Source organism: Pangasianodon hypophthalmus, chromosome 4 (assembly GCF_027358585.1).
Source record: "Pangasianodon hypophthalmus isolate fPanHyp1 chromosome 4, fPanHyp1.pri, whole genome shotgun sequence".
In the NCBI taxonomy this organism is placed as follows: Eukaryota; Metazoa; Chordata; class Actinopteri; order Siluriformes; family Pangasiidae; genus Pangasianodon; species Pangasianodon hypophthalmus.
Genome location: NC_069713.1, coordinates 18,250,416 through 18,271,288, shown reverse-complemented (window position 1 = coordinate 18,271,288; position 20,873 = coordinate 18,250,416). Strand labels below are relative to the sequence as shown.

General features: G+C 40.7%; 1 protein-coding gene across 1 annotated transcript; it reads right to left on the bottom strand.

Moving 5' to 3' along the window:
- Positions 1 to 4,401: 4,401 nt before the first annotated feature.
- On the bottom strand, positions 4,402 to 19,692 carry LOC113539911 (mucin-17-like). Its single transcript, XM_053233545.1, has 11 exons — positions 9,642 to 19,692; positions 9,329 to 9,444; positions 7,320 to 7,381; positions 7,118 to 7,177; positions 6,854 to 6,978; positions 6,697 to 6,756; positions 6,410 to 6,584; positions 6,016 to 6,177; positions 5,800 to 5,891; positions 5,427 to 5,587; positions 4,402 to 4,778 (listed from the first exon to the last, which is right to left on the bottom strand). Exons 1-11 carry the CDS (start codon positions 19,690 to 19,692, stop codon positions 4,710 to 4,712), a joined length of 11,133 nt encoding a protein of 3,710 aa, XP_053089520.1. The 3' UTR covers positions 4,402 to 4,709.
- Positions 19,693 to 20,873: the final 1,181 nt, after the last annotated feature.

The following is a 20,873-nucleotide window of genomic DNA, read 5'->3' as shown; positions in this document are numbered from 1 at the left end:
CAAAGAAACGAAACCTCTCCTGCCCAATGTTCATCAGGTAATTGCTGCTAGATGAGGTGTATATTTAGTGTAATTTTTTTCCAGTAAGTGCAGGTGCAAAAATGCTGGGAAAAGTGGAATATAAATTGTAGGATTGCATTGGAAGGGCAAGGCCAAGTCTTTTGTTTTTGCTGCACGCTGAAGACATTTAGGTTTGAGATCAAAATATGAATACGAGACATTATATTAGAATTTCATCTTTTGTTTCCTGATATTTACATCTAGACATGTTAAACAACTTAGAATATGGCACCTTTGGTGGCAGACCACCCAATCGTTAGATGAGCAGAAGTATTGGAACAGATAGTCTTAAAGTAAATACTTTAGGGATAAGGATTCCAATCTGGCCTTCATATTCTTACTGCTGATGAATGGTTTGCATCTTCTTGTATGGCCTCTATATTTCTGCTTTCAAAGTCTTCTTCAAAAAGTGGATAGTGATACCTTCACCCCTGCCCTGTGGAGGTTGTTTTTGATGTCACTGACTGTTGTGTTGGGTTTTTCTTTACAGCTCTCACAATGTTTCTGTCATCAACTACTGTTGTTTTCCTTGTCCAACTTGTTTGATGTCTGGTTGTTAGTACACCAGTGGTTTCTTTCTTGTTCAGGACGTTCCAAATTGTTGTATTGGCTATGCTCAGTATAAATTGTGCAGTGGTTCTGATCGATTTTCCTTCTTTTCTCAGCTTCAAAATGGCTTGCTTTTCTCCCATAGACAGCTCTCTGGTCTTCATGTTGCTTCTTCCGTTTTAACAAAAACTGCAGTCTTCACAGCCAGAACTCAGGGCTCAAACCAAGTATAGACATTCAGAGCTATTAATTGTTTAAACAGTCAATCTAACAGGGCACAACTGAGCAATAAGAAATACCTGTCAGTCACATGTTCCAATATTTTGATCACTTGAAAAATGGGTGGGTTCAAACAAAAGATATCATGTTCTAAGTTGTTTAACACATCTAGATGTAAATATCAGGAAATGAAAAAGAAAGTACACCCTCCACCAGTTCTATGTTTTTATTTATCAGGGCCTAAATAACAATTGGGGGTCCTCATCAACTTCTATAAACAAATAACCTCAGGTCAAAAAAAAAAAAAAAAAAAAAACAGATTTCAATATGTAGTCATTTTTTCCCCCAAAAACTAAACCAAAATTCAGAAACCAGGTGGGAAGTATAATTACAACCTTCCTACTTCCACAATCATTAATAGAGTAATTAGCAGCCAAATGTTACTAATGCAATGCACAAGAATTATTACTACCACTATAAAAGCAGAACTTTTGTCAGTTTGGTGTTCTGGAGCACTCAGGTGTGTGTCTACCAAGAAGAAAGGACATCAGCCATAGCTTCAGAGAAGCAATTGTTTCTGCTCATCAATCCGGGAAGGGTTATAAGGTCATCGCCAAACAATTTGAAATTCACGATTCTGCAGTGAGAAGGACTGTTTACAAATGGAGAGCCTTCACGACAGTTGCCAACCTTCCCAGGAGTGGATGTCCCAGCAAATTCAGTCCAAGGTTAGACCGCTTAATGTTCAGAGATATAAAGAAAAACCCAAGAGCTACATCATGTGACCTACAGGTTCATGTTCATGACAGCACAATCAGCAAAAGACTGAACAAGTATGGCTTTCATGGAAGGATGGCTTTCATCCAAAAAAGAATATGGAAGCATGACTTAGGTTTGCAAAATTGCATCTGGACAAACCAGTTTTAAAAAGTTTTCTTTAAAAAAGTTTTCTTTTGGACTGATGAGACCAATGTGGAGATTTGGTCATCATGCACAGCACCATGTTTGGCAAAAACCAAACACAGCATATCACCAAAAACACCAGCAAATCAACATCTAAATTGCTAAAGAAGAAAAAAAATCAAGGTGTTAGAATGGCCAAGTCAAAGTCCAGACCTCAACCCCACTGAGATGCTATGGTGGGATCTTAAGAGAGCTGTGCATAAACAAATGCCCTTAAACACGATGAACTGAAGCAATGTTATAAAGAAGAGTGGGCCAAAATTTCTCAGAGACTTTCAGAGACTCATAAACTCCCACAGAAAAAATGTTTACTTCGAGTTATTGTTGCTAAAGGTCGTTTTATATGTTAATGAGCCATAGGGTGTACTTATTTTATTTTACTTAAACAAATCTTTTTTTGTTCCACCTTCCATTCATTCACATCCTCTGTATGCAGAGGACTGTGAGAGCAAGACGGGTGCGAACAGGCAGTGTATATATACAGTACACAAATGTAATATGATGCATTAAAGAAAATATGTGCAAGTTTTTAAAAGCGAGCTACAGCATTTCTCAACTTCTCAAACTAATTCAGATATTGTGCATTAGTTTATTATGCTGTCTCATATGCTAATTAGCCATTTAGATGGCTATTTAGCAGGCTATAACAGTCCAAACTGTTCTCTAGATGTTCTTTTTCTAGTTACTCCACCAAAATGCTGCTGGTATGGAACATATAACTGCGGTGTAGGAGCTGGAAGTGTTAATAAATGATTGGCATTAACAAAAGAGCTATGAACAGAGGCAGGTTTTAAAGAGTATTGCGCATAAAATTAATATTACCAGCTGTCAATTAATTTTCCGAAGAAGAAACAACTGGTACTAGGGTCATGTCATGTTGGTGGAAAAGCAAGAGGCCTGTATGTACAGTATTCCAAACCATGGAGGAAAAAGTACTGAAAATTAAACTTAAATGAAAGCATATATGATGTATCAAAATTTCAAATAAAATTTGGAAGTATCCAGGCAAAAATGTACTCAAGTGAAACTAAAAAAAAATGTTATTATTAAGAGTTATGTATATATTGTTTACATAGCCAAAATTTACCATTAGCTACAATTTAACTTGCCTAGCCAATTACTGGCCAGCCAGCCAGCTACTGGAATTCATACTAATCTAACCTGGCAGAGGAAACACTAATGTAAGTTAGTTAAATATAGCAGGTTAATGTTAGCAAATTAGCTAAACTTACCTCAGCATGCGTTTTCAAATTAGATGCCTTTCATGCCTTCTAAGGAGGCAAAGTAGACACTTGATGTCTTCGCTTACACCAGCATGTTTAAACATTTTTCTGAGGTAGGGCCAGGGAACTAACTACATTGTGTATCATGAGAAGGTCACTTCAGATGATTTTATGACCTGGGTGAGTCTTGATGCATGTCTTCCTACCGTGTTTAGGAAGTTCCTGACTCCCTTGTGATCTCCGATCAAGTGTTGCACAGAAGCACAACAGGCAATGTTGATATGGTCAGGATTTCCCCACTTAACTGATTTATAAATTATAAATTAAATTTTATGTTTCCTGCATTCAGAAACAGGAAGCAATACTGTTGGATTATTATCAACAGTAAGATTATTTTATCATCTTAATAATGATGATAAAATGTTCACTGTACAGAAGTAGTAAAGATCATTTTTACTACTAGAAGTAGTAGCAAAGGATAGAAGTAGTAAAACAACCTTACCTGAATGCTTTCAAGTCAGAGAAAGATAAAGCTTCTTCTAATCTAATCTAAGTTTTTCCACTGTACAAGAATGCAGTGGAAATCGTGAAAATCATCATTTCATAAAAAAATTATTTTTCCCATCTATAAAAATACCATGGAAAACCAGATTTAACTGCTGTTACACTGTATTTATGTGATCTTTGGACTTCTTTTTGAAATTACTTAATACGTTCACAGAGTTTCATTTGGTTGTGCCAACCCTCCCACATTTACATATATTAGGTGTGCATGGCACAAAAAGCCCAAAATGCATAATCCAAAATTACATTATGTGGTAGGCCTATATTTAATACCCATAAAGGTGAAGTTAGGTTCATTTTATCTGCAAGGTCTTGCAATGGGGAATTGTATTGCTCTCAGTAACATTACTCTTATCTTACTCGGAGTAGCATATTAAGAGATAAGTAAGTTACACATGCTTTAGGCCTTACACAAGCGTGGTCATGGACAAGCCCTGAGATAACCCAAAGCCATCCTTCCCTTTTCCAGAAGGGGGTCAGGGGAACTTTTTTTTTCCTATTATATACGCATTAAACTGAAATCTGAATTAAAATATTTTAAATACAAAAAATGAAACATGTCGAATCAAACATCCTTATTTCTGAAAGCATCCCTGACTATATTTACCTCGTATGCATACTGTGCTCTACTGCTATGACTTTCAAATCCTTTATATATATACAGTACACAAATGTAATATGATGCATTAAAGAAAATAACATTGTGAGATCCCTTATTAATTTTAATAAAATTTTTAATTTAGTAAGCAATAAATAATGTAAGAGACAATGATATAAATTATCACAGACATTATAAAATATACAGTATAATAGTGCAAAGATATATAGTTTAAACATATACTGTAAGATTTTTTCAAGTAAAACATGAAATTTGTATTTTATTCATGCTTGTGTTCTAGCAAAAGTGCTTCTTTTGTCTTGTCATCATGTCATTATTTTTAGCTATCAGAAAACTCAAAATGCAATATGTAAATAAGAAATAGTATAAAAGTATTTAGAATGATCTGTGGAATTTGTAGCAAAAAGCAAAAATAATCATCTTGTCTAGAGTATTTTAATGCTTTTCTCTGTGGAGGCAAACAATTTTTAACAGTAGTTTTTAGTTTTGTGAATGTGTGATGATGTTAAATATCATACATCAAAGTTGTATATTTCTGGCCTTGAAGAAGAGGTGTGGATCTGAGGCTTGCTGATTCTCATCTGTTGAACACAAAAATATTTTTATAAGTTAATATGTGTTGATTGCACAGCAGAACATATCTGAACTCACTTATGTCTTCCTTTCAACACTCTTCCCAACTTTTAAATATCAGGTTTATCCACAAGGCCATTTATTATTTTATCTAATGTTAATAGATTTTCTTTTTATATAATATTTAAAATAGACTAAACTCATATGTATTAAAAAAATAACACTGTGGGTCAGAAGAACATTTTAGCTACTGCTCAAACAATTTTATCTTAATTCTATAATTTAATTAGTTCGGACTAAAGGACAAAATGTATGAAGGTACTTACTGCCAGTCTATACATTACTAGTTTTCACTAATAAACTTACTTTATTTTAAGAAAAAAGAAAACATACATGTAACTAGCTAGTGAGATTGGATAGTTCGCTCCAGGCCTGTAATATATTAGTAGACCCTTGAAAAACTGAGTACGCTTTCTGTTAAGGTTTTCCATCATTACATTCAAGTTGAATGTCTTCTAGTAGTAAGTGTTGGTGACTGGGCTCATGGTTCAATCAGGAAGATGTTTCACTAATTATACTAATTCAAGTTTTATTACTACTACCTGTCTTATAATTTTATTTGAGATTGGGTTGTGTATAGCTCTTTCTGTACTTACAGGGTGATTGCTGCCCAGATACTGAAGTGGAATTACATTTTGAGGCAAGTTGAATTGGGGGGAAGAAGGATGGGTGGAAGAGGCTGTTCTATGAGGTGTGGTATTCTGGCTGGTATTCTCCTCATTTGACTGTGCAGGATTATCATATGTTTCATCAACCACTGCAATACAATGGAATTGTCATTCTCTTAACCAGGTCAAAACAACAAAATTACTGAGGACAGATTTGCTCGTCATGATACCAACTATAGTTATAACATAAAACCCAATTAATTGTGTGTATAGATTATAAAAGTTATAGATTAATAATTCATAGCTGTGCCATGGCAGAAAAAATGCAATAACCTGATATGATGTACTTGCATATTGGTACCTGAATGAGATTCGTTTGATCTTTTTTGTGAGGGCCACTCAAAGTCATCATCTATCCACTGATTCACAAGAGCTTCCTTATTGTCTTTATTCCTGTGCAACAGAGTTTAGGAAGGGAAATAAGGTGGTAATAATGGGACATGCATGTGCAAAAAATGAATCTTTGTACACCATTAATATTCAAAACTTACAAGATATAAACACATAAACTTCATACCTCTTCTGTTTCCTTTTATTAAGCGAGACATATGCCGAAAACACTGCTACAGCTAATACTAAAACCACAGTGACAACTGCCATTCCAGCATAGACGCCCACTTTGTGAACTTGGTACTTGCAATCTTCTCCAAGATACCAATTTGTATCTGAGTGACGACAGCTAGAATACACAAAATGACACAGGACTATTGTCATATTTTATCACTTTGCACAGGAAAATTTCTATTGCCACTATTTTAACATTTTAAAACGATTTTCACATCAGCATGTTTGAAAGATAGAATAAAGACACATTATACCAATAATTCTAGCATTCTAGCACTGAATTTTAATCCTAACTAATTCTAACCCTAAGGCATAAGATCATTCATTTAAAATGAAAAAGTACTCACTAGCAGGCTGGTCCTTGCTTGGAAACCTCACAGGTACCTTTGTTCATGCAGATCTTTGGAGAAGGATGATCACGATGACATTGATTGACACATGTTAATTTGCCCAGCACAGTAACGGGAGAAAAATAGTGACGATACTCCTCAGGAAGCATTGCTGTAACTTGCTCACAGAACTCTAACAATGAAGGAAGTGTAAAGCTGATGTAAGATTCAAATGCATTCTGTTTATAGAGGTGTATTTAATTCTTTTCAGTACAAGAGACTAGGTTCTAAATGTATTGAATTACCTTTTTCAGTCAGTACAGTTTTGTTGACCTGGACCTCAGTAACAGTAAAGTTTGGGCAGGCTGGAGAACGAAAAATGTTTTAAAGTTCTTCAATTTTTTAAAATGAAAATCACTTGTAAACATTTGAAATGTAGAGGGAACAATAAAGAAAACGTACCTTTTAACATGGGAGTACAATTTGTAAGTGATTTAACAGCTTCTTGGACGGTCACAAAGAGCTTTTCATACTTTTCACTAGCATAGTTTTCAATTTCCACAACAATGTCATGCTTAACATTCACACTGTGGAAAAAATTGGATAAGGGTATGCATATTATGTCAGAACTTAAAACATGAATTCTAAAACATGAAGAAATGATGTGAAAATGGTAAACTTAAAAGTACTTTTCCAAACACTGAACTTGTGTTTTAAGATTCTTACCTTTTAGGTGCTTTCTCTATCCACTTGCTCTGCATTCGGCTCTTGAAAGGTTTTCCTTCACTGTGGTTTAAACAGATTTTAACAGCATTTATAGTATCTAAAATATTTGTTTAAAGAGGCTTTCTTTTTAACCAAACATTAATACAGTTTTTTATTTGTAAACAATTGTTCAGTGTAGTTGTTTATAAATGAGCAGATATACCTCAGTGTTACATTTGTTATATTCAAGAACTTATCAATCCTGGTTTTGTAGTATGGTGTCATCTGTAAGAAAACAATGATATGAAATTCTTTTCAGTTGCATTAAAAGATGAGGTGACAACTGTTGCTGACATGGACCTTTTCTTAGCTCAAGAAAGGGTATTTTAGACACAGTTTACAACTGGTATTAACATGTGTCTGGACTGATTAGATCATAAGTGGTCAGCGCTAAGTACAAGGGGGTCATATGTGCCTTGGAGACAAATTGCGATCTGTACACAGAAAACACATTTAGAGGTGCTCCAGGGTGAACTGTGAAAGTGTGGCTAGAGGGGGTAGACTCCTCATGACAATGTGAGTTCCAGGACACAGACTGGAGCGCATTCTCGCCACAGAGGACTCCCATACAGACACTGACATCTACATTAATGCCGTTCTTCACTATATTAACAGATGTGTTGACTCTGCCCTCAAGACAGTTAAAATCCCAATCAAAGGCCTTGGATGATTAAAGAAGTCAGCTCCTAGTGAAGGCACAAGATGCTGCTTTCCGGTCTGGAGACAGGGAAGATTACAGTGCATCCAGGGACCTCAAGCGAGGAATCCAGGATGCCAGACACAAATACAAGCTGCAGATAGAGAACAATTTTAACACCTCTGACCCTCGATGCATGTGGCAAGGTATCTAGGTTCTCACAGACGCCACTGTTGTGCCAATACCAAAGCACAGTGCCGCAACAGCCCTCAACGACTTCCGTCCAGTCGCTGGTCAACAGAGGATGCCATTAACTCAGCCCTTCACTCTGCCCTCACTCATCTGGAAAATAGCAACTCCTATGTGAGGATGTTCTTCATTGACTTTAGCTCTGCATTTAATACTGTCATTCCATCCAAGCTGATCACCAAACTCTCCAGTCTTTATAAAAGCCCTGCTCTCTGCAACTGGACTCTGGATTTTTTGACCAACAGATCCCAGTCTGTTAGAGTTGGCAGCAACTCCTCCACCATCATCCTAAACACTGGCGTACCACAAGGCTGCGTGCTGAGTCTTCTCCTCTACTCCCTCTTCAACTCTGACTGCGTACCTGTGCATAGCTCCAACTCCATAATCTAGTTCGCAGATGACACTACTTTGGTTGGCCTGATATTGCACCATAACCTTGTTACCTCATTTTAATTCATTTGCACAGCTGGTTGGATGCTAACTGCATTTCTTTGTCCCTGTACTCATACTCTGATAATGACAATAAAGTTGAACCTAACATAACTATTCTCAATAAGCTCTGCTTGTTAGTGTATGAATGTATTTCTGTCAAAGAGTTTACAATATATGTAGACCAACCAGAGTATTTTAGCACCTTGATGAAATGGCAGGTTTTTAATACTGCTTCATTAAGACATATTGTATGACATTACTTTTAAATATTACATTTGCAATCATGGACTTGGACTATTGGACTTTAAAGTAGTGTTTAAGATTTGGAAGGGGCAGGGTTTCTAGCAAATACATTTACCATAATTTTGTGGCACTGTTATAGGAAATACTATTATACTGTTATAGTTTTATTCATTAGAGCTGTTCAATAGAGCTGTATTTGAGAGCTTTATATATGCCTGAACACTGATAGCAGGTGTCTGCAATCTCATTATGCAGCAAATAATATTCTATCATGTTTTACATTTTCTTATTTCCCTCTTTTTTTCTGTCTGTTTGCTGAGTAAAGCACTTGTTTAACAGAGCAAAAACTGCACAAAATGTTCTATGGTTTAATTAGGAAATGCCACCCAATTCCTGTTGCCTTTGGTGGATTTGGCAACCCTCAATTGATGCAGTGACAAGTGAGTTGATCAATCGAGACTCATGTTAATACCAGTTCTGGATGGGAGCTGACTTATCTCCACACAAACAAATTTAAAACACGGTAACAACTGTCAGTACTGAAGTATGGTCAGTACTAAAGGACTACTTTGAAATATAATATGGTGGTGGATGTAGTCTTCATAATTCACCTTTATAATGAAGCTTTGGACAAAATCTTTATATTGTTGTGAGGATGGATTTTGGTATTCAGAGATATAAGTTTTGTTTATGTCTACTTCAGCAAGGACTATCCTTTCAATTTTATCTGAAACAGAACAAAAAAAAAGAATATCCAACATTAAAATTGAGGTAGTTCATTATGTAAATAATTACTAAACTAAAAACAATGTATTATTTTTGTATATTAGAATAAACACTACACTCACTGACATTTAGCTGCTTAACAAGCAGCAAACTACTTGTATTTTAATTGTAAAATTAACAAGAAATGCTTTAACATACCTGGACCTCTGATTTCAGATACAACACTGCCGCAATACCCTCCTATAAAACCAGGGGCGCAGAAACAGCCATTGTCTGTTGGAGTTCCACCATTTTCACATGGTATAGGTGGATTTGTAGTTGTAGTTGTAGTGGTTTTTTGTGTCGCACCTGTTGTTGTGGCTGCTGATGTGGATGTAAGAGAGTTTTCTGTGGTTGTTTCTGAACTCTGAGCTGTCGTTCCAGAGTCACTAGTGGTTGTAAGAGAGTTTTCTGTGGTGGTTTCCGAACTCTCAGCTGTTGTGCCAGAATCACTAGTGGTTGTAAGAGAGTTGTCTGTGGTTGTTTCCGAACTCTCAGCTGTTGTGCCAGAATCACTAGTGGTTGTAAGAGAGTTGTCTGTAGTCGTTTCCAAAATCTCAGCGGTTGTGCCAGAATCACTAGTGGTTGTGGGAGAGTTGTCTGTGGTTGTTTCCCAACCCTCAGCTGTTGTGGCAGAGTCACTAGTTGTTACGGTTGCATCTGGGGTAGTTGTAAGGGAGTTGTCTGTGGTTGTTTCCGAGCTCTCACCTGTTGTGGCAGAATCACTAGTGGTTGTAAGAGAGTCGTCTGTGGTTGTTTCCGAACTCTCAGCTGTTGTGTCAGAATCATTAGAGGTTGTAAGAGAGTTGTCTGTGGTTGTTTCTGAACTGTCAGTTGTTGTGCCAGAATCACTAGTGGTTGTAAGAGAGCTGTCTGTGGTTGTTTCCGAACCCTCAGCTGTTGTGCCAGAGTCACTAGTTGTTACGGTTGCATCTGAGGTAGTTGTAAGAGAGTTGTCTGTGGTTGTTTCCGAACTCTGAGCTGTTGGGCTAGAATCACTAGTGGTTGTAAGAGAGTTGTCTGTGGTTGTTTCTGAACCCTCAGCTGTTGTGCCAGAATCACTAGTGGTTGTGGGAGAGTTGTCTGTGGTTGTTTCCCAACCCTCAGCTGTTGTGGCAGAGTCACTAGTTGTTACGGTTGCATCTGGGGTAGTTGTAAGGGAGTTGTCTGTGGTAGTTTCCGAACTCTCAGCTGTTGTGCCAGAATCACTAGTGGTTGTGGGAGAGTTGTCTGTGGTTGTTTCCCAACCCTCAGCTGTTGTGGCAGAGTCACTAGTTGTGACAGTTGCATCTGGGGTAGTTGTAAGAGAGTTGTCTGTGGTAGTTTCCGAACTCTCAGCTGTTGTGCCAGAATCACTAGTGGTTGTGGGAAAGTTGTCTGTGGTTGTTTCCCAACCCTCAGCTGTTGTGGCAGAGTCACTAGTTGTTACGGTTGCATCTGGGGTAGTTGTAAGGGAGTTGTCTGTGGTTGTTTCCGAGCTCTCACCTGTTGTGGCAGAATCACTAGTGGTTGTAAGAGAGTCGTCTGTGGTTGTTTCCGAACTCTCAGCTGTTGTGTCAGAATCATTAGAGGTTGTAAGAGAGTTGTCTGTGGTTGTTTCTGAACTGTCAGTTGTTGTGCCAGAATCACTAGTGGTTGTAAGAGAGCTGTCTGTGGTTGTTTCCGAACCCTCAGCTGTTGTGCCAGAGTCACTAGTTGTTACGGTTGCATCTGAGGTAGTTGTAAGAGAGTTGTCTGTGGTTGTTTCCGAACTCTGAGCTGTTGGGCTAGAATCACTAGTGGTTGTAAGAGAGTTGTCTGTGGTTGTTTCTGAACCCTCAGCTGTTGTGCCAGAATCACTAGTGGTTGTTACGGTTGCATCTGGGGTAGTTGTAAGAGAGTTGTCTGTGGTTGTTTCCGAACTCTCAGCTGTTGTGCCTGAAACACTAGTGGTTGTAAGAGAGTTGTCTGGGGTTGTTTCTGAACTCTCAGCTGTTGTGGCGGAGTCACTAGTTGTGACAGTTGCATCTGGGGTAGTTGTAAGAGAGTTGTCTGTGGTTGTTTCCAAACTCTCACCTGTTGTGCCAAAATCACTAGTGGTTGTAAGAGAGTTGTCTGTGGTTGTTTCTGAACTCTCAGCTGTTGTGGCAGAGTCACTAGTTGTGACAGTTGCATCTGGGGTAGTTGTAAGAGAGTTGTCTGTGGTAGTTTCCGAACTCTCAGCTGTTGTGCCTGAAACACTAGTGGTTGTAAGAGAGTTGTCTGGGGTTGTTTCTGAACTCTCAGCTGTTGTGGCGGAGTCACTAGTTGTGACAGTTGCATCTGGGGTAGTTGTAAGAGAGTTGTCTGTGGTTGTTTCCAAACTCTCACCTGTTGTGCCAAAATCACTAGTGGTTGTAAGAGAGTTGTCTGTGGTTGTTTCTGAACTCTCAGCTGTTGTGCCAGAGTCACTAGTTGTGACAGTTGCATCTGGGGTAGTTGTAAGAGAGTTGTCTGTGGTAGTTTCCGAACTCTCAGCTGTTGTGCCTGAAACACTAGTGGTTGTAAGAGAGTTGTCTGGGGTTGTTTCTGAACTCTCAGCTGTTGTGGCGGAGTCACTAGTTGTGACAGTTGCATCTGGGGTAGTTGTAAGAGAGTTGTCTGTGGTTGTTTCCAAACTCTCACCTGTTGTGCCAAAATCACTAGTGGTTGTAAGAGAGTTGTCTGTGGTTGTTTCTGAACTCTCTGCTGTTGTGCCATAGTCACTAGTTGTGACAGTTGCATCTGGGGTAGTTGTAAGAGAGTTGTCTGTGGTTGTTTCTGAACTCTCAGCTGTTGTGCCAGAATCACTAGTGGTTGTAAGAGAGTTGTCTGTGGTTGTTTCCAAACTCTCAGATGTTGTGCCAGAGTCACTAGTTGTGACGGTTGCATCTGGGGTAGTTGTAAGAGAGTTGTCTGTGGTAGTTTCCGAACTCTCAGCTGTTGTGCCAGAATCACTAGTGGTTGTAAGAGAGTTGTCTGTGGTTGTTTCTGAACTCTCAGCTGTTGTGCCAGAATCACTAGTGGTTGTAAGAGAGTTGTCTGTGGTTGTTTCTGAACTCACAGCTGTTGTGGCAGAGTCACTAGTTGTTACGGTTGCATCTGAGGTAGTTGTAACAGAGTTGTCTGTGGTTGTTTCTGAACTCTCAGCTGTTGTGCTAGAATCACTAGTGGTTGTAAGAGAGTTGTCTGTGGTTGTTTCTGAACCCTCAGCTGTTGTGCCAGAATCACTAGTGGTTGTTACAGTTGCATCTGGGGTAGTTGTAAGAGAGTTGTCTGTGGTAGTTTCCGAACTCTCAGCTGTTGTGCCTGAATCACTAGTGGTTGTAAGAGAGTTGTCTGTAGTTGTTTCCCAACCCTCAGCTGTTGTGGCAGAGTCACTAGTTGTTACGGTTGCATCTGGGGTAGTTGTAAGGGAGTTGTCTGTGGTTGTTTCCGAGCTCTCAGCTGTTGTGGCAGAATCACTAGTGGATGTAAGAGAGTTGTCTGTGGTTGTTTCCGAACTCTCAGATGTTGTGCCAGAGTCACTAGTTGTGACGGTTGCATCTGGGGTAGTTGTAAGAGAGTTGTCTGTGGTTGTTTCCAAACTCTCAGATGTTGTGCCAGAGTCACTAGTTGTGACGGTTGCATCTGGGGTAGTTGTAAGAGAGTTGTCTGTGGTAGTTTCCGAACTCTCAGCTGTTGTGCCAGAATCACTAGTGGTTGTAAGAGAGTTGTCTGTGGTTGTTTCTGAACTCTCAGCTGTTGTGCCAGAGTCACTAGTTGTGACAGTTGCATCTGGGGTAGTTGTAACAGAGTTGTCTGTGGTTGTTTCTGAACTCTCAGCTGTCGTGCCAGAATCACTAGTGTTTGTAAGAGAGTTGTATGTCGTTGTTTCCGAACTCTCAGCTGTTGTGCCAGAATCACTAGTGGTTGTAAGAGAGTTGTCTGTGGTTGTTTCTGAACTTACAGCTGTTGTGGCAGAGTCACTAGTTGTTACGGTTGCATCTGAGGTAGTTGTAACAGAGTTGTCTGTGGTTGTTTCTGAACTCTCAGCTGTTGTGCTAGAATCACTAGTGGTTGTAAGAGAGTTGTCTGTGGTTGTTTCTGAACCCTCAGCTGTTGTGCCAGAATCACTAGTGGTTGTTACGGTTGCATCTGGGGTAGTTATAAGAGAGTTGTCTGTGGTAGTTTCCGAACTCTCAGCTGTTGTGCGAGAATCACTAGTGGTTGTAAGAGACTTGTCTGTGGTGGTTTCCGAATTCTCAGCTGTTGTGCCAGAATCACTAGTGGTTGTAAGAGAGCTGTCTGTGGTTGTTTCCGAACCCTCAGCTGTTGTGGCAGAGTCACTAGTTGTTACGGTTGCATCTGGGGTAGGTGTAAGAGAGTTGTCTGTGGTAGTTTCCGAACTCTCAGCTGTTGTGCCAGAATCACTAGTGGTTGTAAGAGAGTTGTCTGTGGTTGTTTCTGAATTCTCAGCTGTTGTGCCAGAGTCACTAGTTGTGACAGTTGCATCTGGGGTAGTTGTAAGAGAGTTGTCTGTGGTTGTTTCTGAACTCTCAGCTGTTGTGCCAGAATCACTAGTGGTTGTAAGAGAGTTGTCTGTGGTTGTTTCCAAACTCTCAGCTGTTGTGGCAGAGTCACTAGTTGTTACGGTTGCATCTGGGGTAGTTGTAAGAGAGTTGTCTGTGGTAGTTTCCGAACTCTCAGCTGTTGTGCCAGAATCACTAGTGGTTGTAAGAGAGCTGTCTGTGGTTGTTTCTGAACCCTCAGCTGTTGTGGCGGAGTCACTAGTTGTGACAGTTGCATCTGGGGTAGTTGTAAGGGAGTTGTCTGTGGTTGTTTCCGAACTCTCAGCTGTTGTGGGAGAATCACTAGTGGTTGTAAGAGAGTTGTCTGTGGTTGTTTCCAAACCCTCAGCTGTTGTGCCAGAGTCACTAGTTGTTACGGTTGCATCTGGGGTAGTTGTAAGAGAGTTGTCTGTGGTAGTTTCTGAACTCTGAGCTGTTGTGCCTGAATCACTAGTGGTTGTAAGAGAGTTGTCTGTGGTTGTTTCTGAATTCTCAGCTGTTGTGCCAGAGTCACTAGTTGTGACAGTTGCATCTGGGGTAGTTGTAAGAGAGTTGTCTGTAGTAGTTTCTGAACTCTCAGCTGTTGTGCCAGAATCACTAGTGGTTGTAAGAGAGTTGTCTGTGGTTGTTTCCAAACTCTCAGCTGTTGTGGCAGAGTCACTAGTTGTTACGGTTGCATCTGGGGTAGTTGTAAGAGAGTTGTCTGTGGTAGTTTCCGAACTCTCAGCTGTTGTGCCAGAGTCACTAGTGGTTGTAAGGGAGTTGTCTGTGGTTGTTTCCGAACTCTCAGCTGTTGTGGAAGAATCACTAGTTGTTATGGTTGTATCTTGGGTAGTTGTAAGAGAGTTGTCTGTGGTTGTTTCTGAACCCTCAGCTGTTGTGCCAGAATCACTAGTGGTTGTTACGGTTGCATCTGGGGTAGTTGTAAGAGAGTTGTCTGTGGTAGTTTCCGAACTCTCAGCTGTTGTGCGAGAATCACTAGTGGTTGTAAGAGACTTGTCTGTGGTGGTTTCCGAATTCTCAGCTGTTGTGCCAGAATCACTAGTGGTTGTAAGAGAGCTGTCTGTGGTTGTTTCCGAACCCTCAGCTGTTGTGGCAGAGTCACTAGTTGTTACGGTTGCATCTGCGGTAGTTGTAAGAGAGTTGTCTGTGGTAGTTTCCGAACTCTCAGCTGTTGTGCCAGAATCACTAGTGGTTGTAAGAGACTTGTCTGTGGTGGTTTCCGAATTCTCAGCTGTTGTGCCAGAGTCACTAGTTGTGACAGTTGCATCTGGGGTAGTTGTAAGAGAGTTGTCTGTGGTTGTTTCCGAACTCTCAGCTGTTGTGCCAGAATCACTAGTGGTTGTAAGAGAGTTGTCTGTGGTTGGTTCTGAACTGTCAGCTGTTGTGCCAGAATCACTAGTGGTTGTAAGAGAGCTGTCTGTGGTAGTTTCTGAACTCTCAGCTGTTGTGCCAGAGTCACTAGTTGTGACAGTTGCATCTGGGGTAGTTGTAAGGGAGTTGTCTGTGGTTGTTTCCGAACTCTCAGTTGTTGTGGCAGAATCACTAGTTGTGACAGTTGCATCTGGGGTAGTTGTAAGAGAGTTGTCTGTGGTAGTTTCCGAACTCTCAGCTGTTGTGCCAGAATCTCTAGTGGTTGTAAGAGAGCTGTCTGTGGTTGTTTCCGAACTCTCAGATGTTGTGGCAGAGTCACTAGTTGTTACGGTTGCATCTGGGGTAGTTGTAAGAGAGTTGTCTGTGGTAGTTTCCGAACTCTCAGCTGTTGTGCCAGAATCACTAGTGATTGTAAGAGAGCTGTCTGTGGTTGTTTCCGAACTCTCAGCTGTTGTGCAAGAATCACTAGTGGTTGTAAGAGACTTGTCTGTGGTGGTTTCCGAATTCTCAGCTGTTGTGCCAGAATCACTAGTGGTTGTAAGAGAGCTGTCTGTGGTTGTTTCCGAACCCTCAGCTGTTGTGGCAGAGTCACTAGTTGTTACGGTTGCATCTGGGGTAGTTGTAAGAGAGTTGTCTGTGGTAGTTTCCGAACTCTCAGCTGTTGTGCCAGAGTCACTAGTGGTTGTAAGAGAGTTGTCTGTGGTTGTTTCTGAATTCTCAGCTGTTGTGCCAGAGTCACTAGTTGTGACAGTTGCATCTGGGGTAGTTGTAAGAGAGTTGTCTGTGGTTGTTTCTGAACTCTCAGCTGTTGTGCCAGAATCACTAGTGGTTGTAAGAGAGTTGTCTGTGGTTGTTTCCAAACTCTCAGCTGTTGTGCCAGAATCACTAGTGGTTGTAAGAGAGTTGTCTGTGGTTGTTTCCAAACTCTCAGATGTTGTGGCAGAGTCACTAGTTGTTACGGTTGCATCTGGGGTAGTTGTAAGAGAGTTGTCTGTGGTAGTTTCCGAACTCTCAGCTGTTGTGCCAGAATCACTAGTGGTTGTAAGAGAGTTGTCTGTGGTTGTTTCCAAACTCTCAGATGTTGTGCCAGAGTCACTAGTTGTGACACTTGCATCTGGGGTAGTTGTAAGGGAGTTGTCTGTGGTTGTTTCCGAACTCTCAGCTGTTGTGGGAGAATCACTAGTGGTTGTAAGAGAGTTGTCTATGGTTGTTTCCAAACCCTCAGCTGTTGTGGCAGAGTCACTAGTTGTTATGGTTGTATCTGGGGTAGTTGTAAGAGAGTTATCTGTGGTAGTTTCCGAACTCTCAGCTGTTGTCCCAGAATCACTAGTGGTTGTAAGAGAGTCGTCTGCGGTTGTTTCCGAACTCTGAGCTGTTGTGCCAGAATCATTAGTGGTTGTAAGAGAGTTGTCTGTGGTTGTTTCTGAACTGTCAGCTGTTGTGCCAGAATCACTAGTGGTTGTAAGAGAGCTGTCTGTGGTTGTTTCCGAACCCTCAGCTGTTGTGCCAGAGTCACTAGTTGTTACGGTTGCATCTGGGGTAGTTGTGAGAGAGTTGTCTGTGGTAGTTTCTGAACTCTGAGCTGTTGTGCCTGAATCACTAGTGGTTGTAAGAGAGTTGTCTGTGGTTGTTTCTGAATTCTCAGCTGTTGTGCCAGAGTCACTAGTTGTGACACTTGCATCTGGGGTAGTTGTAAGAGAGTTGTCTGTAGTAGTTTCTGAACTCTCAGCTGTTGTGCCAGAATCACTAGTGGTTGTAAGAGAGTTGTCTGTGGTTGTTTCCAAACTCTCAGCTGTTGTGGCAGAGTCACTAGTTGTTACGGTTGCATCTGGGGTAGTTGTAAGAGAGTTGTCTGTGGTAGTTTCCGAACTCTCAGCTGTTGTGCCAGAATCACTAGTGGTTGTAAGAGAGTTGTCTGTGGTTGTTTCTGAACTCTCAGCTGTTGTGGCGGAGTCACTAGTTGTGACAGTTGCATCTGGGGTAGTTGTAAGGGAGTTGTCTGTGGTTGTTTCCGAACTCTCAGCTGTTGTGGGAGAATCACTAGTGGTTGTAAGAGAGTTGTCTATGGTTGTTTCCAAACCCTCAGCTGTTGTGGCAGAGTCACTAGTTGTTATGGTTGTATCTGGCATAGTTGTAAGAGAGTTATCTGTGGTAGTTTCCGAACTCTCAGCTGTTGTGCCAGAATCACTAGTGGTCGTAAGAGAGTCGTCTGTGGTTGTTTCCGAACTCTCAGCTGTTGTGCCAGAATCATTAGTGGTTGTAAGAGAGTTGTCTGTGGTTGGTTCTGAACTGTCAGCTGTTGTGCCAGAATCACTAGTGGTTGTAAGAGAGCTGTCTGTGGTTGTTTCCGAACCCTCAGCTGTTGTGCCAGAGTCACTAGTTGTTACGGTTGCATCTGAGGTAGTTGTAACAGAGTTGTCTGTGGTTGTTTCCGAACTCTCAGCTGTTGTGCTAGAATCACTAGTGGTTGTAAGAGAGTTGTCTGCGGTTGTTTCTGAACCCTCAGCTGTTGTGTCAGAATCACTAGTGGTTGTTACGGTTGCATCTGCGGTAGTTGTAAGAGAGTTGTCTGTGGTAGTTTCCAAACTCTGAGCTGTTGTGGCAGAATCACTAGTGGTTGTAAGAGAGTTGTCTGTGGTTGTTTCCAAACTCTCAGCTGTTGTGCCAGAATCACTAGTGGTTGTAAGAGAGCCGTCTGTGGTTGTTTCTGAACCCTCAGCTGTTGTGGCAGATTCACTAGTTGATTCTGTTGCATCTGGAGTAGTTGTAAGAGAGTGGTCTGTGGTTATTTCCAAACCCTCTGCTGTTGTGCCAGAATCTCTAGTGGTTGTAAAAGAGTTGTCTGTGGTCGTTTCCAAACCCTCAGCTGTTGTAGCAGAGTCACTCGTTGTAATGGTTGCATCTGGGGTAGTTGTAATAGAGTTGTCTGTGGTTGTTTCCGAACTCTCAGCTGTTGTCCCAGAATCACTACTGGTTGTAAGAGAGTTGTCTGTGGTTGTTTCTGAGCTCTCAGCTGTTGTGCCAGAGTCACTAGGTGTTACGGTTGCATCTGGGGTAGTTGTAAGAGAGTTGTCTGTTGTTGTGTCTGAACTCTCAGCTGTTGTGACAGAATCACTAGTGGTTGTAAGAGAGTTGTCTGTGGTTGTTTCCGAACTCTGAGCTGTTGTGCCAGAATCACTAGTGGTTGTAAGAGAGTTGTCTGTAGTTGTTTCCGAACTGTCAGCTGTTGTGCCAGAATCACTAGTGGTTGTAAGAGAGTTGTCTGTGGTTGTTTCCGAACTCTCAGCTGTTGTGCCAGAATCACTAGTGGTTGTAAGAGAGCTGTCTGTGGTTGTTTCCGAACTCTCAGCTGTTGTGCCAGAATCACTAGTGGTTGTAACAGAGTTGTCTGTAGTTGTTTCCGAACTGTCAGCTGTTGTGCCAGAATCACTAGTGGTTGTAAGAGAGTTGTCTGTGGTTGTTTCCAAACTCTCAGCTGTTGTGGCAGAGTCACTAGTTGTTACGGTTGCATCTGGGGTAGTTGTAAGAGAGTTGTCTGTGGTAGTTTCTGAACTCTCAGCTGTTGTGCCAGAATCACTAGTGGTTGTAAGAGACTTGTCTGTGGTTGTTTCCAAACTCTCAGCTGTTGTGGCAGAGACAGTAGGTGTTACGGTTGCATCTGGGGTAGTTGTAAGAGAGTTGTCTGTGGTTGTTTCCGAACTCTGAGCTGTTGTGCCAGCATCACTAGTCGTTGTAAGAGAGTTGTCTGTGGTTGTTTCTGAACTCTCAGCTGTTGTGGCAGACTCACTAGTCGTTGTAAGAGAGCTGTCTGTGGTTGTTTCTGAGCTCTCAGCTGTTGTGCCAGAGTCACTAGGTGTTACGGTTGCATCTGGGGTAGTTGTAAGAGAGTTGTCTGTGGTTGTTTCTGAACTCTCAGCTGTTGTGCCAGAATCACTAGTGGTTGTAAGAGAGTTGTCTTTGGTTCTTTCTGAGCTCTCAGCTGTTGTGCCAGAGTCACTAGGTGTTACGGTTGCATCTGGGGTAGTTGTAAGAGAGTTGTCTGTGATTGTGTCTGAACTCTCAGCTGTCGTGCCAGAATCACTAGTGGTTGTAAGAGAGTTGTCTGTGGTTGTTTCCAAACTCTCAGCTGTTGTGGCAGAGACAGTAGTTGTTACGGTTGCATCTGGGGTAGTTGTAAGAGAGTTGTCTGTGGTTGTTTCCAAACTCTCACCTGTTGTGCCAAAATCACCAGTTGTTATGGTTGCATATTGTGTACTCTGAGCTGCAAATAAATTTTGTTCTTTGGTCATTTTATAGCATCCATGTATATACAATCAGTTCCAGAGTGAGCCTGCACTTTACCAACTCAGGAACTTCTTTCTTCACCATCAACATTCAGGTGTTCTGATATTAAAGCAAAAACTGATATGTAGCACGGACATTTAGGAGAACTAAAAGCTAAAAATACATTCCCATATGTGTACTTTTAAATGTCTGATGTAGTTGTGAAATTGGCAGTAGTAAATGCTTCTGCTAAAAATAAATAAATTATAATAAATTATATATTTTACACCTTTTAAAAATCAACAAAATTGTAAGACACTTAAGAGCGTATAGGATCTAAAAATCACACACTCTTATTTTGCATTCACTGGGCTTCATTTATCAATCTTTTTGTAAAATTGTCGGTACCTGTTTTCATACTCTTAACCAATCTAAAACATCTTGGCAGAGTTGCAAAGGTTTTGGTAACACTGATTTTCTTTATATATCTATAACACTGATTTCTTGTGTGTCTTTGCAAATGATTTATATGGAGGAGTAACTTAAACGCCTTAAAGAAATTCCATAAAAGAGAGACTTGAGAGAGTTGGGTTGTTGGAGTTTAATTAAATTTTTATTTTTATATCAAGCACTGAGGAGCAGAACTGCTGTTAATAACAAGTGGTTTAATTAACTATCACTTTTGCAACACCCACCACAGATCTCATGCACCCTTTAGGGGCTGCTGAGCTTCCTCTTGTTTCCCTGTAGATTAAACACTGCTGTTTATCTGTTTGTCCTTTTTTAGTGGATTTCATATTGGTGAAATACATATAAATTTAATACAGCAATGTTTGGATTTCCCTTCAGCTCTGGTTGTGTTAGGCAGACATGTGAGTGGCGTTAAGAGTAATGTTAGGAATCCATACAGAACCAGTAGCACTGAGCATGTATTAATGCTGCCAATGGGGCTTGCTATAACTGTACAGGCCTTTATGGCTCTGGCTGTGTTAGGCAGACATGTCTGTGTGGTTTCTTTGTAGATGATTTATATGGATGAGTAACTTCCGTTCTTCAAAGAAATTCCATAAAGAGAGACTTGAGAGAGTTGGGTTGTTGGAGTTTAATAAAAAGTTTAATAAAATAAAAAAGCTGCTTAATACGTGAGTGCACGCGCCTTCATTAATGGTATTGAGATTCGTCTGCCTACGTCTGCTGAAAAATAAAT

Bases quoted from the DNA above. Each gene is read 5' to 3' on its own strand.
- LOC113539911 (XM_053233545.1), bottom strand. From the start codon at position 19,692: ATGACCAAAGAACAAAATTTATTTGCAGCTCAGAGTACACAATATGCA. The intron at 9,445-9,641 runs GTATGTTAAAGC...GTTCTGTTTCAG, and splicing joins ATCTGAAATCAGAGGTCCAG to ATAAAATTGAAAGGATAGTC. The intron at 5,588-5,799 runs GTACCAATATGC...ATTGTATTGCAG, and splicing joins ATCAAACGAATCTCATTCAG to TGGTTGATGAAACATATGAT.